Here is a 14,600-nt window from a genome sequence, read left to right on the forward strand (position 1 = left end):
GGAAAATAAGGAAATAAACTTTCATAAAAATAAAAATATCTGAATTTTATGACAAACGAGAAGGGATATTTAAGACATAGAAATGTACTTTAAAATAATTAAAGGTCAGCAGTTCAATTTAGTAGTTGAAAGTACAGATTTCACTTCAAATAGAATGCTTCATCTTCAATTCGATTCATTTTTTATCCATATTTATGCTACATGAAAAATCTATTAATTTATAAGATTTGGCAGAATAATTTTTATTTTACTTTCAGAAATTGTAATGTATCATTAGCGATCAAAACAAATTCTGATTTAGTCAAATTGGAACTCTTCATACCTATCAGATTTAGTTAATCACGCAAACTTCATCAATCTCTCAGACCTATGAATAATTAATCTTCAATTTGGTAAATTCATCATAAATGATTAAAATATATATGTCATTTGAAAATCAAATATGGATGAATTGAGATAAATTACTTTCTCAATCTCTATTTCTTATCAAAATGAAAAAACATTATCACCAGATTCCTCCTTTAGGATCAGAATTTTTTTTCCTTCCTTGACATCAATTTTCGTCCATATTAACGTCAAATAGCACCAAATGGTTACTACTAATCAACTTTTATACGTGAAATGTAACATATAAGTAGATCAAATAGCAAATTCTTTTAAAATGTCAGTAGCTGAAACGACAAAATAATGAACATTATTGGAAGGACAGGAAGCTACTGCTTTTCTAGATTTAATATAACTTCTAATCCCATAAAAAATTATTCCAAATACATGAAAAATATAGAATTTTATTACTATAAAAGTCATATCTAATTGCCTTACAATGAAAATTAACAGATATAAAGGAAAACACTATCCTGTTTCTCAAGACAAAGTCCAAAAATGAAAATTGAACCTTACTCGTAATTGTTATATCTTACAGATCCAGGAAATATATAACTTTGCAACTTACCTTGCAAATAATCAATGTCACTTATAACACAGTAACACAAAAATATCAACAAACTTTAAAATATAACAATGAAAACAGAGGGAAAATGTTTTGTGTCTTCCTCCAGAGTGTCTTAAAGAAAAAAAACATGATTCTGAAGAAAATTCCGCATTATAGAAATTTTCAATACATGGAAGTTCAATATGTGGGGGCTCATCAATAATTATCATATTATTCAAAATTCAATTGAGAGAAAAATGAATGCCATATAAATATTCTATTCAAAATTCAATTGAGAGAAAAATGAATGCCATATAAATATTCATAACTGCTCAGTGAAAGTAATGTAGAAGTTTTGGAGATTTCCAGAAATTTATATGAAAACATGTTTGATATATATGTTTGAATTGGAAACTGAATAAAATAAGCAAAGAAAGAAATGAAAGCAACAAAAGCCCACATAAATTCATCATAACTCTAAAAATATATTTGCCAGAATTTTTAGTACCTACTCATCAACACACATAAAATCTATGATAAAGTATATAACACCAGAGAAAGAAAGAATTATTTTTTATATTATAATAACTCATCATATGATTAAGTGTTTGCAATTTAATAATAGAGTGATACAAAATTTAACATTTGATGACAGCACAGAATCAGAGCAGTTTAATTTCTGATAATATAATTGGTAAATAATTAATAATTTATAGCAAAATACATAGAAATTAATTCAAATTATTTCATCTTTTTAAACTTCGTAATTTTGAATCATGAAAGTGAATCGAGTCAGCAGTACATTTCAATTTCTCACAACATAACAATATGATGATATAGCGCTCTAAAATTCAAGTTTACCGAACACCAAAGACAAATTTGGAAATTACTGAGCCTCACAATACATTCCTTTAAAATACAAGAAAGAGACTTAACTAGCAATTCAGTAAGGCATAAACATATAAAATGTCATATCATATGCAGTAAAGTTAAACAGCTTGTTAATACAATTTCCCTTTTTACCTGAAAGGAAAAATTAAAATATTCTTTTTATAAGATAAAAACTTGGCATTTCAGCGTACAGGGACAGAAAGCAAATTTATATTTGAAAGAGAAAGAAAGTGGAAGCTGTAATGGAGTCAAATAAATAAGATTACAACCCAAAATGAAAAGAAAAAAAATGTAGAAAGAAAAGCAAACAATATATTCAAATAACAGGTTCTTCTTAATTCATTAACGACAGTTTTAGAAAACATTACTAAGTTAAATTCTAAGAACATTTCAATTCATTCTAAGTTATTAAAACTGAAAATATTTAAATTTAAAGAATAATCAACACTTCAGAGCTAGGTGGGTTAAAAACTGTAACACTTTTTGTATGCATGGTAGGATATATTTTAATCTACCTCAGAAAGTTTAAATACTCATAATCATACAAGTTAATATTTTATTTAAAGCTTTTCATTCAGTTGACAATACTATGCACCAATGCATAAACAGGTGAAAAAAAAATTATACAAATCAAAATGAATGAGTAAGTTAAGTGTGCTATGATTAAGTTTTGCAAACAATGTGATGCAGTGAATTTTTGTCCTTCATAACGATATGTGTTGTTTTATTATGTTCATTTTAATGTTAAAATTTAAAATTAATAAATTTCACTTATGTTCATTTTAAAATATTTTGTGCAACTAAGATTTTTATTTCTAAAAAAATCATTGTGCTTCAAAGAAACAGTAAACTCTCCTTCATTATTCATTAAAAAAATACAAATAACAATCCTGGAAATAAAGACAGTTTGGTTATATTTAAAGCTCCTAAATTTATATTTATAATGAATAACATTTTTCACAATGTAGCACCACAGAAATTAAGAACCATGAAATCCTAAAAATATAAAGCTGAAGTGCTGAGTTAAATATTCATATAAATTCTTATTTCAATGGCATGAAGAAATTTCAAAATTATTCTTTAATAAAAATTGTTCTCTATAAACTAATTAAAAAGAGAATATTCTTAGTTTTGCTCATAAAAAATATCCATGGCATATATGAATTCAACATTTACTGAGTGTATAGTATCAAAGTTTTACTTAGCTGATAAAGTGTTTACACAAAGAAATAATAAAATTTAATTATGCATTCAAAATCTGAAATAATATCATATTTCCTATTAATTTAATATATTAGCAATATGGCATCTAAAAATACTATAGAATGCATGAATATAATGAACTTTATTTTTCAAATTTGAACTCAATACTATCTCAAGAACAAGATTGAAATAATAATATACCTGGATTGAACAGGGATAAACCATTTTGATTTATCTGAACCAAATATTTCAGTAAAATTAGCTTTTCGTCCCAAGCTAAAACCATCCTTATCTGGACCAGTTCTGAAAATTGGTGGTCTGAATGATTCTAAAAAATAAATATATAAAAAGTCTGTCAATCTTATTTTTACATACAGAATTTCCAAAATTTAACTTTCCATACTTTGGTAATTAAATACTGACTAATAAATGCATCAGTAGAAAAATTCCAGGTAAATTGAGAGTAAAAATACTCAAAAATTAGCTTTGAAAATTAAAATACTCCAATTAAATGCATATTAATTACTATATGTGCTTCAATATTTTTAACAAAATCATCTAATATAGGGTTCCACTCGGAACAGGGAAAAATTTTCCTGTGTTTTCCTTGTACATATATTCAAGATTCGAGAAAATGCACAAATAGTCCTTATGTGCTAGTTATAAAGAAAAATTATTTTAAAGGGTAGAAAATACAAAAGAAGCAACAATGGAGCATCATTAGAAATAATAGCATACTAAAAGAAGGTTTATATTCACATACAAAAAAGAGAATTCTCTTTATTATCTGGAATTTAGCAAGACAAGATTTATATATTAAGGAAGGGGGGGGGAGGGTATATTATCTCTCATACTCTTTAACTGTAAGTCACACAAAATTAAGAACATGGGTGAAATAAAATACAAAACATATTTGCTATCATGATACAAATCACATAATAATTACTTAACAGAAAACATTACAAAGCAAGATTACTTTTTTTTTTTTATTTATTCCTTTCCCCACTACAAATATCTGGGCATCGATTTCTGCAGATTTTTCAGCCATCCGTTTCATGAGGCTAATGGGCCTAATCCGCAATAAATAAGGTATAACATTTCTATATGGCCTAACGTAAATTTTTTTAGCTATTTCAATTTCAGTGAACGTATGTGAAAATATTTCTGATATATCATTAAAGGACGAATGTGACACAACAAATTTTAATCCCATAAAAATTCAGCTATAAATGATTGTTCTTTAACTAAAATATGCGAAATCGGTTCATTTTCGGACTTGACATGTCATCTTTCCTGTTATGCTTTTCAGACACCAAGTTCAACATCATGATGCCTCTTCTGAACTGGCAGGCAGTCTTGTATGTTTTCCTCTTTTTGCATGACTAGTAAGCGCATGTTCTCCCATATTATTTAAGCTTATTATCATCTAAGAAAGCGAGCAGTACGCAACAAATGAATTTTACAGAACTCGTCGATACCATTCGGTAAAATCAGGATTGAATTTTTATTTATTCGTCCAATTCGTATTAATTACGGATTTTGAGCAACTCATTGTTTTAAAAATACTCCTTCATCTACTTTGAATAACTAGTATTATCTCAAATAATAAACAAACCATTCAATAAAATCAAGTAAGATAAACTAAATACCACCGCGCTGCTTCCACAGATTAAATGTTCTTGCCGGATAAATGTTTTCTATTCTTTCATGCAGTTACAGAAGTCTCGAGCATGATTAGCTGCATTTCGGGAATCTCATGGAAAAAGAAGTCTCGCAAATCGAAACTGAGTTGATCTATACAGAAAAAAAAAAGGGGGAGAAGTAGAAAAGGGGCGAGTTCCCTTACACGATCGCGAATGGTATTGCTTTGTTTTTGAGAGCTATAACTAAGATCTTTTATTCTTGCAAACTTTAGAGATCGGCACTGTTTAAATGAAAAATAATAACAACAATAATAATAACTAAGAAGTTTAAAATTCCCTGCATTTTCCCGGTATTTTCGTTCGATTTTTAAACTCCCCGTTTTTTATAGCTTATAGCTCCCTATTTTAAATAGCTTTTCAGTCAGAAAACTAGCGACTAATGAATTAAATCAAATAGAATTTTATACAGCAAGATAAGCTGCATAAAAATCACATCTTACCTAATGTGGATCTGTTGACAGATACCAAGTAGCAGTGGTAACCAAACAAAGATACTAAGCTGACAGCAAACATTACAGCAATAAAGAATAAAACTAGTATATGAAATCGTCCTGGTCCTTCTAGATTATTCTAAAAAGTAGCAAACAGAAAACTAAGCAAAAGACAGATTATGGTATTACTACAACAATTTCCAAATAATATGAAAGTTTTACCAAACAATTCGTTGAACAGACTATAGTAATTATTCTACTAATAACTCATGTAAAAAGGATTTTGATTTGTCAAGATTTGTTGTCAATAACAAGGAAAAAAAAAAAAAAAAATGTTTAATGATTGCTTTATTTTTTAACGTAGTCTTCTTCCAAAGACATACACTTGCTCCAGCGGTGTGGCAATGCTTGAGTCCCCTCTCGGTAAGAACTTTCCTCTAAGGCCTCAAAGTAGGCATTCGCCGTTGAAATGACTTCGATATCAGAACAGAATTTCCTTCCAACCAGAATTTTTTTCATGTTGAGGAAGAAGTTGTAGTCCGAGGGGACCATATCAGACAGGGTGCATGATGAAGAAATTGAAACTTCAGTACATGAAGTTTTGCCATCACAATGGCAGCCTCGTGGACTGCAGCATTGTCCTAGTGAATAGGGCTTTCTTCTTGGCCAAACCTGGTCTTTTTTTCTTTGATTTTGGAACGCAATTTATCCAAAAGATTAGCACAATATTCAGCATTGATGGTCCTGCCTTTTTCCAAATAATCCAATAATAAAATTCCTTTAATCCCATGCAATTTATAGCAAGCATTTAAACTTACATTTATAAAGAATTCATGTTTAATTTTCAATTTGTAAGATTACTTGAGTCAACAAATTTTTATGTTTACAGTTTTTATTGTTCATTGAAAATTTTAAAATTTAAAACATGTCAGCATATTTCATTATCCTTTTTTTATGTTACATGCATATACACTAAATTTTATTCTCATTATTTAAATTTTTATATTCAAATTTTAATGCTTATGTATTAAAATTATAAAGATTAAATAGCGTTATTTTTATTATTTGAGATAATCAATTAAACTTTTTGGTAAATAATTTGTTGACTTATTAGCAATGAGAAAAGCATGATAGCATGGAAATATCATGAGAATAAGAATTTGAAAATTAAAGTTGCAAGTTTATTTGCCATTTGATGAATAAATTTTACTTCTGAGCAAACTTTCGCTGCAGATCGAAATTTCAAAAATTTCATCTTCAAAATCGGCTACAAATTATAACTTATGATCCCCCCCCCCCTCTTTAATTCTTTTTCTTTTCTACAGTATATGCTTTTAAAATATGAGTAATATATAGATTTTCGAAATTATAACTCAACAAATAGTGAAAGCAATTAAAAATATTCTTCATTTCCATTTCATAATATAGTAAATTATAGTGTTGTTTTTTATGTTCATTCAGATGCCTGTTCGATATCTGATAAAGTTTTAATCGAAATTTCGATATCGAGCAAACTTTTGATTCTGATCAAGCATTCATGCCATCCAGAAAACGACTGGAAATATATCCAATTGGATTCGAAAGCATTGCCATTCATCAATATCATTCGATCAATTCGATTCACTTGCCATTTCATCAATATCTGAGTTTTGATGCTTATCAATCCCTAAAAGAACTTTCGATACTGATCGAACATTCTTGCCATTCAGAATAAGTCTGGTAATATCTTCTCATTGGATCCAAAGGCATTGCTTTGGGATGGAGCATATATGTTTATGGTCTAATAGACTTTTATTTATTCGGATTTATTTCAAAATGCCTATGAGATTATGTGTTGGGATGTTTATGGTGTCTAAATTTTTGATTTCATAAACAATAAATTTTCAAAAATATATAATTTTTCGGAAATACTGCTTTTTTTCTATTTCATAATATATTGTTCATTAATTTATTTTACTTTAAAACATTATTTTTAGAGATAGGCCGGTTCACCAACTGTTTGATAACTATTTAAATTTTGATGTCTATTGAATCTGATCGCACTTTCAAGAGCATAAAGAGTCAAACTCGGCATATTTCTTTTTTGTTTCAGTGGCATGATAATCAAACTGGTTTTATGCTGGTGAAATTTGCAGTATTAATTGGAATGTGATAGAGGAATGATAAAGACTTATTTCAGATTATATTACTGAATACATTGTGCTTTTTTTTTAACATTCTTTCACAATTAATTTTTTTCCTTTTCAATGTCCAATTTTTCGAAGTGTCTAAAAAATAAGCCGACTTAAATTATTTAAGAGAATTTTGTTGAAATATTTTATTAAGGTAAGATTATTATTTTTGGTAATAATTTTTCAATCTAAAATTATATTTGACATAACACTTACTAATATTCTAATTTTCAATTTTATAATTAGATTTTCACAATATACCTAAATGTTGACTGAATAACCGAAAATGTTCTTAATATACAGAAGCATATGCGTTTTGTTTTGGATGTCAGTAATGTTTTCGATATGTCTATATTAATGAAGTTGATAGAGCATTTTTCTTTCATTTATTCTAAGAGTTTCAAAATGAAAAGACTTTCCTGAAACTTTAATGGTTTGCCATATTCTTTCATTAACGCACTTACACTCCGTAATACTTTAATATTCAAAGACATTCTGGAATTACTATTTTTGATTTCTGAAGTTAAATTTAAGTTCAAGCCTCTTCAGTTGTAATAATTTTATCTATAAATTCAGCTAAAATTCAATATCTGTGTACTTAAATTAAAACTGAAACTAATATTTTTTTAAATAAAAATTTGTTATACATATACGAAATTAATTTTCCATGACATAAGTCTTTAGATTTCGAACTTGTGATTCGTCAAAACTATTTAATTTTCGTGTGCGGAATGTATAAATATTGGGTATGTAAAGGATAAAATGAACTGAAATTTCTTAAATTACCATTAAAGAAGGTAAGAATTTAAAAATTATTCCATTACAGAAAAAATAAAATACTATGATGTACTGAGAAATTCAGACACAGCTAAAACGAAATATTATTGCAACACACTCTACTGAAATGATTTTAATATTTTTTTAATACACATAATCTTTGAACTTATTATAATGGGAAAATCCACTTAAAATTGAAAATCATTCAGATTAATACCACAACATCCAAATCATTGAAATAAGAACAAATGATAAGGTATTACAATTAATATTTCATCAAATTGAAAATAATTGAAAAAAAACTTTTTAACAGAAAGATATACGGCAGCCAAAATCCTCAAAACTTAATAAAATTTTAATGTTCCCGTTATAAGTCAAAACGTAAATAAAGCACTGCACACGTGTGACTGTAGATTTTACTTTTCCACGTCTTTGAAGGCCATGAAAATTAGAAATGTTTAATTTTCTTCATTCTTCCTTAATTCATAAGTACATCAGAATAAATATGAAAGACCGATTAAATAACAATGTTTAGTTTTCAATACGTAGAACACTAAAAAAAAAATATCTCCCTTTGAAACCATTTTAATTTTATAACAGGCAGAACGCTTGTTAAAACTTGTACCATTAGCCTGGGGGAAAAAAAAAAAAAACCTAAAATTCTAAAAGCGGGGAAAATAGTTTTAAGACACTGCACATGTGCGAATAATTTTCCACGCCATCAGAGGCCTGGCCTCATTGGGATGGGAAAAGAATTCTCCGCCTTTCTCCACCGGCATAAGAAAAGACGTAGAAAGATTCGAGGCTAAAGCTCGCACTGCAAATGAGCAAAAAATATTTTTTAAATTAATAAGACAAATAATCATTCGGTTGATTATTGCGAAACTTTTCAAGATAATCTCTGCAGTCTAATACATTGTTTGCAAAATTTGAATAAAATCTGTTTACTGGTTTTTTAATCTATAGAGGGCAGTCGTCAACAACAACAAAGAGAAAAGAAAAGAAAGAAAAAGAACATATATGTTTGCTTTTTATTATCGCATCTTCACATAATTGGTGTCGATGGAAATGGCTTAAAGGGACAGGTTTGTTGAGACAAACAAACTGATAAATCGAGTTAATTAACTACAATCTTAATTTTTCCCTTACGGGAATCCAGATTTTTAAAAAATAATAATTCGATTCAGCAGGTCTTTTTATGCATATGTATCAAATTTCGTTCCGAAATTCGCAGTAGATTTTGAAATATACTTAATTTTGTTTAATGAAAACTCCGCTCGAAAATAACCAGCTTATCGGAGACAATACGATTCAAATTTATCTTTAATATGAGTATGATTTTTCAAAATAAAGACATTTTAAGACAATAAAATTATCGGTTTTTTATAAAAAGGATAAACTTTTACTTTTAGGTGGAAACAATTGTTAATCGGATAGAAGATTTATTAAGTTTACTATCTTAAGCTACTGTAAGAATGACAAGAGTGATGGACATTCTTTTTGTTATACAATGGCTTATGTAATCAAAAGGAACCAATACCAGCGAACTGAGCCAAGCACATTATCATGCTACAACATCTCGAACTAGACGTTCGAAAACTATGTGTTTTCAGTAACGTCATTAACGCAACTGCAAAGAAAAAATTATTTCATAATTCTGAGCGGATCATTTTACTGCTATTTTAAAAATATTCTCAACTTAATTAAAGAAATTTATGAATGAGTGCTCAACATTGAGCCATTGAAAATATAAATAGCTCGTAATTAATTTTCTTACTTGAAAATTAATTAATTTACTGAGTGGTAAGAAATGATATGGATTTCTGTTTGACCTCTCTTGCATTTACATGCAAACGACAACTGCCGGCAAAAAGTAAAAATTAATTAAACATTCCAAAAGTCACTGTCCTACAATAACATTTTATATCCTCTGCATGGAAAACAAAAGCATTTACTTTTTTTTAAAACAAAGCAAAATTCATGATAAAAAATCATCTGATCTGAAAATTAATACATAATTAACCATGATATTATAATGGCAATTAAAGTTTGTAGTTCATGAAAAGTAGATCTACAAGTACAAATGAACTTAATATATGGTCCCTCAAAAAGTAGATGTTGCAAACCGACAGTGTGAATTTTAAAATTTCTATTCGGGATATGTGCAGATTTTTTCCGGATTTTTAGCATGTCAGCTTTGCTTCCATGCTGAAATTTTACTATGTTACAATTCACTTCATTTCCATATTCATTTTTTTTAAAAAAAACTTTAAATATGTGTTACTTACGCATTTGTTTCGTGGCATTCTGAAAAATAATTTATTCTGGGCCAGAGTAAAAAATTTTGAAATATATAACAGTTTTCAAGATATTGCCGAAAGTTCTCAAGACTCATTTAACATCGGAAGCGACAATTTTCAAAATCCTATAACTCTCGAAATCATCATCAAAATTCCATAAAATTTCATGGGAAGTAAATTTTATTATCATAAATCGATTCATTAAAAAATCTTGATTTCCGTAACGGAAAAATTTTGATATAGTAATTAATTAGCTGCGCTAATAAACTCGGTTAATCAGCTTGTCTATCTCAATAACTTGTCTCCTCGAGTCATTTCCTTCGACACCAAATTTGTGAAGATGCAATAAATAAAAAAGTTACAAAGGTGTTCCATTTTATTATTGTTGATGACTATACATTGCCTTTTATATAGAGATTATTATATCTAATGTAACATTAAGGGAAAATCCAAACACAAACTATGTAGCATAATTTAATAATGCAATATCATGATAAATTTTATTTAATAAGCATTAGTAAACATTCATGATATTATAATGGAAAACTGGAAACTTACTGTCCATAATTTGATGAAATACTGAAGTGATGTAGCAGATATAAATAAACAATACAGCAAAGCATATCCCAGGAAAAGAATGAAATATTTGTAGTTTGTAAAAGACACACAATTATTAACCCTGCAAAATAACAAATTTTATGATTATCTTACAAATGAAATGATTTACAATCACTTTTTAGAAATAACTATTTAGATAACTTACCATGGACAATGATGGTCCATCTTCAACACACACCTTTAAAATGTAATAAATAAATAATGTGTGAATGTTTGCAACTACAGAATTTTCAGGAAATACAAATTTTTATTATTGATATTTAAGTTAAAAATAAAAATAATCAACACTTTTTTTATAAAAAAAGTTACTACCTCACATAAGATTAATTATGTCATTTAACTTTTTTAGCTATAACATAAATCTGGTTTATATATAATAAACGACAAATGTTTTTAAGAGAAATGCTCCTATTACAATTAGATCAACAATTATAAAAATGCAATTTATAAATTTAGTTGACAAAGAAAAATAAAAGACTGAACTTACACTCCACATACTGAGCAGTGATGAGCTCGATCAGGTTTTATATTACAACATTTTTCACAATACCTAATAGCTATGTGAAAATGAAAGTCATTAATTGCCAAATATAAGCTCTTCATTACAATCATCAAGAAAAAAAATTAGTTAGTAGGAATTTAAAGTCTATTTTGCATTCAATACTGCAGTAAATTACTCGGAAAGCTTTTGAATAATTTGAAATCATAATAATAATAATAATAATATAAAGTATATCAAATATTTATCACAGATCTAATATCAGATTAGCAATGGCATGAATCTTAAGTCAATACAAAGGAACCCAATGCAAAATAAAAACAAACAAATAAAATTAGTAAAATGTTTTTGAATTGCATATGCTTTCATTTCTTTAATACATTAACAGAAGTTTATTATTTATTAAGAAATTAGCTACTGCAGATATTTATGCCATTATGTTCAAAACATCTCTGGTATAAAAAAAATCTCCATGATTTTATCAATAAAAATATTTTAATTTCAGATTTTTTAAAAATAAATAAAATGAAGAAACTTTAATATTTTAAAAAGATAAACAATTTCTTTTGGTCTACATCTTTGTGTTACTAAATTTTGAAATTCATCATGGAATTAAAAACAATGATGGGAATCATGGAAATATTTTTCAATATTCATTTCCAAATAAATAACTATTTCATCATTTAACAATTACAGCTACATTAAAAATATCTTATGTATGATTAATTTTGTAGCTTTTTATTCTATACTACAACATCAGACTAAAATAAATATGAAAATCAGTAAATACTCAGGAATGTGCAAATTGTCGATTTTTCTAAATGCATCGGTTTTCGGAATATTTCTAAGTAATTTGCAATACAAATTAATTGTATTCAATTCAATAATAAATTAAAGAGAACGTTAAGTTTAAAAAATAGCTGTTTCTTACATCCATTCATGGTGCGACAGGATACAGGGAGATCTTTTGCAAAGCTCTCCAACATTCTACGTTGATTATCTTCACTTTGGTCCCGTTCTAATTTTAATGCTTCTGCAGGTGGTAGTTTAAACTGGAAAATTATATAAAAAAAATAAAGGTACCACTAAGGCTCTTTCTATTAAACGTAGAAAATTATTAAAATTGGCTAGAATTTTCAAAGTACCAAAAAGGATTCAAAACAAATGGCTCTGCATTAATTAATAACAAAGGATATAATCTCTGAATACCAACATACTTTTCAAATTTTCATTTTTTTTTTTTTTTTTTTACACATAAATACAGATTAAGAATAGAAAACCACAGCTTAAATATAAAAAGATTGGACTGACTAGTCAGGATACTTTTGTGTGCATGCATTAATTTTAGAAAAAACAACAAGCACAATTTGAAATTTTTTGAATCCCCCCCCAAAAAATAGCCATTCTGAATTTAAAGTTTCTAAAGCTTTTTTTTATTTTTTATATTTAAGTCAAAAAAGATTGCACTTTTAGAAATTCTACAAACTTATTATAAATTCATTTATAACCATATGCAAAAGTTAGCTAATCTAATTTTCTACAATAAATCCACCAATGCACATACATACATTGTAAATATTGAAAAAAAATTGTTATAAGTAGATTGACAAATTCCTCCCTTCATATGAAATGATTTCCTAATGAAAATGAGTAACAAAATGCCAAAATACAATATATCTTTTTCAGAAGTTTAAATGTGAGATTAATGTAAAAGTATGGCAACAGGGAAGAAAATATCTCATTATGCACTTTGAAATTTAAGAATTCGGTACATTCTTCAGCTCCTTTTAAAACTCTATATTCACAGTTCTGGTATGCAGGCGAGTTAGATATGAATTTGAAAATGCTTATATTGTTCAACTAAAAAAGTTATTAAAAAAAACTTCAACTATGATACTTCAAATCATGAGATGTTAAAAACTTTTGTACTAGCTGCCTCCACCCCACCCCCCAAATTTAGCTGACTCAAAATTATATACGCTTAAAATAGTTAAAAATTCGTTGACAACAGCATAAATTTTAAAAAATGATGTATTGTCAAAGCTGAAAAAAAAGTGAGACTGTATCAAATACAGTAATTTCTCCATTTTCCAATTGAGCATGTGTGAAATCCTAACGTAATTAGACGCAAGTCATCATAGTAATTAAGCATAAAAGTTTTTTTTTTAATCATTTTATAGAACAATCCCTCCTTTTCTTTTTATTCTTTATATATTTTTAGAAAAATTCTTAACTAAGAATGATGAAATGTACACTGATTTGAGGTAATCTTTGATTTAATGTATCCTAAGCTCTTGCCAGAAGACTTAAATGCCAAACTTAGTAAGAAAAACCCACTAAATGAAACAGAGCTTCGTTAGTAGCATGATCTAATGTTCAATCAAAAATAAAAATTTGTCTTCAAAATGAATAAAATATTCTCAGCTTTTGCATATATTAATACTTTAAAAATACAACTAAAATTATAGAAAAAATTATTATGAGATCTTTGAACTGAGTATTAAGAATAATTTTCATTTTCAGGATAGCATATAATATATGAAAATATACACAAATACTCACTTGTCTAGGCACAGTTCCAATATTTGTGAAAATTGTTTGCCAATATGACCAAAGAAACATGGCAAAAATAGCATGGTATAATATTAAGTAGAAAACTGAAACAGAAGAAAAGTTAAGTACAAAAACTTAGCATTAAACAAAATCAATATTATAATGATGTTAAATCATTTTCAAAAAACACAGTTTGGATCTAAAAACCACAATTTCCTATAACAACATACTATGGTTTCTTGTGCACATTATTTTAAGGCACTCTAAAAAACTATCATGAAGTTTTTCTAACCCTTTAAATAAAGGACACACAGTTTATTTATGCTTGAATAAATTTGTTACAGCTATGGCTATGATTCATATCAAAGTGACCATCAACTATCATCTGAGATTGATCCCTATCTCCTCCCTGCAGTGAATTCTAGAATGACAGCTTAGAAATTTATTCAAAACTATTACATAAATTAGTTTAAGTAAAAATAAATATTTTATCAGAATTATCATTTTACATGAAAAATCAAAA

At 27.4% G+C, this 14,600-nt stretch overlaps 1 protein-coding gene across 4 annotated transcripts in view; it reads right to left on the bottom strand.

The window, feature by feature from the left end:
- The window catches only part of LOC129960055 (palmitoyltransferase ZDHHC2-like), a 73,752-nt gene that overhangs the window by 41,906 nt on the left and 17,246 nt on the right, over positions 1-14,600 (bottom strand). For all 4 annotated transcript variants that reach the window (XM_056073105.1, XM_056073103.1, XM_056073104.1 and 1 more), the window contains exons 3-9: positions 14,087-14,181; positions 12,456-12,576; positions 11,513-11,582; positions 11,171-11,203; positions 10,966-11,086; positions 5,169-5,298; positions 3,227-3,353 (exon numbers count right to left, since the gene is read on the bottom strand). In XM_056073105.1, the coding sequence (XP_055929080.1) occupies positions 3,227-3,353; positions 5,169-5,298; positions 10,966-11,086; positions 11,171-11,203; positions 11,513-11,582; positions 12,456-12,576; positions 14,087-14,181 (697 nt within the window). The remainder of the gene's footprint in view (positions 1-3,226; positions 3,354-5,168; positions 5,299-10,965; positions 11,087-11,170; positions 11,204-11,512; positions 11,583-12,455; positions 12,577-14,086; positions 14,182-14,600) is intronic.

This window comes from Argiope bruennichi, chromosome X2 (assembly GCF_947563725.1).
Source record: "Argiope bruennichi chromosome X2, qqArgBrue1.1, whole genome shotgun sequence".
Taxonomy (NCBI): domain Eukaryota; kingdom Metazoa; phylum Arthropoda; class Arachnida; order Araneae; family Araneidae; genus Argiope; species Argiope bruennichi.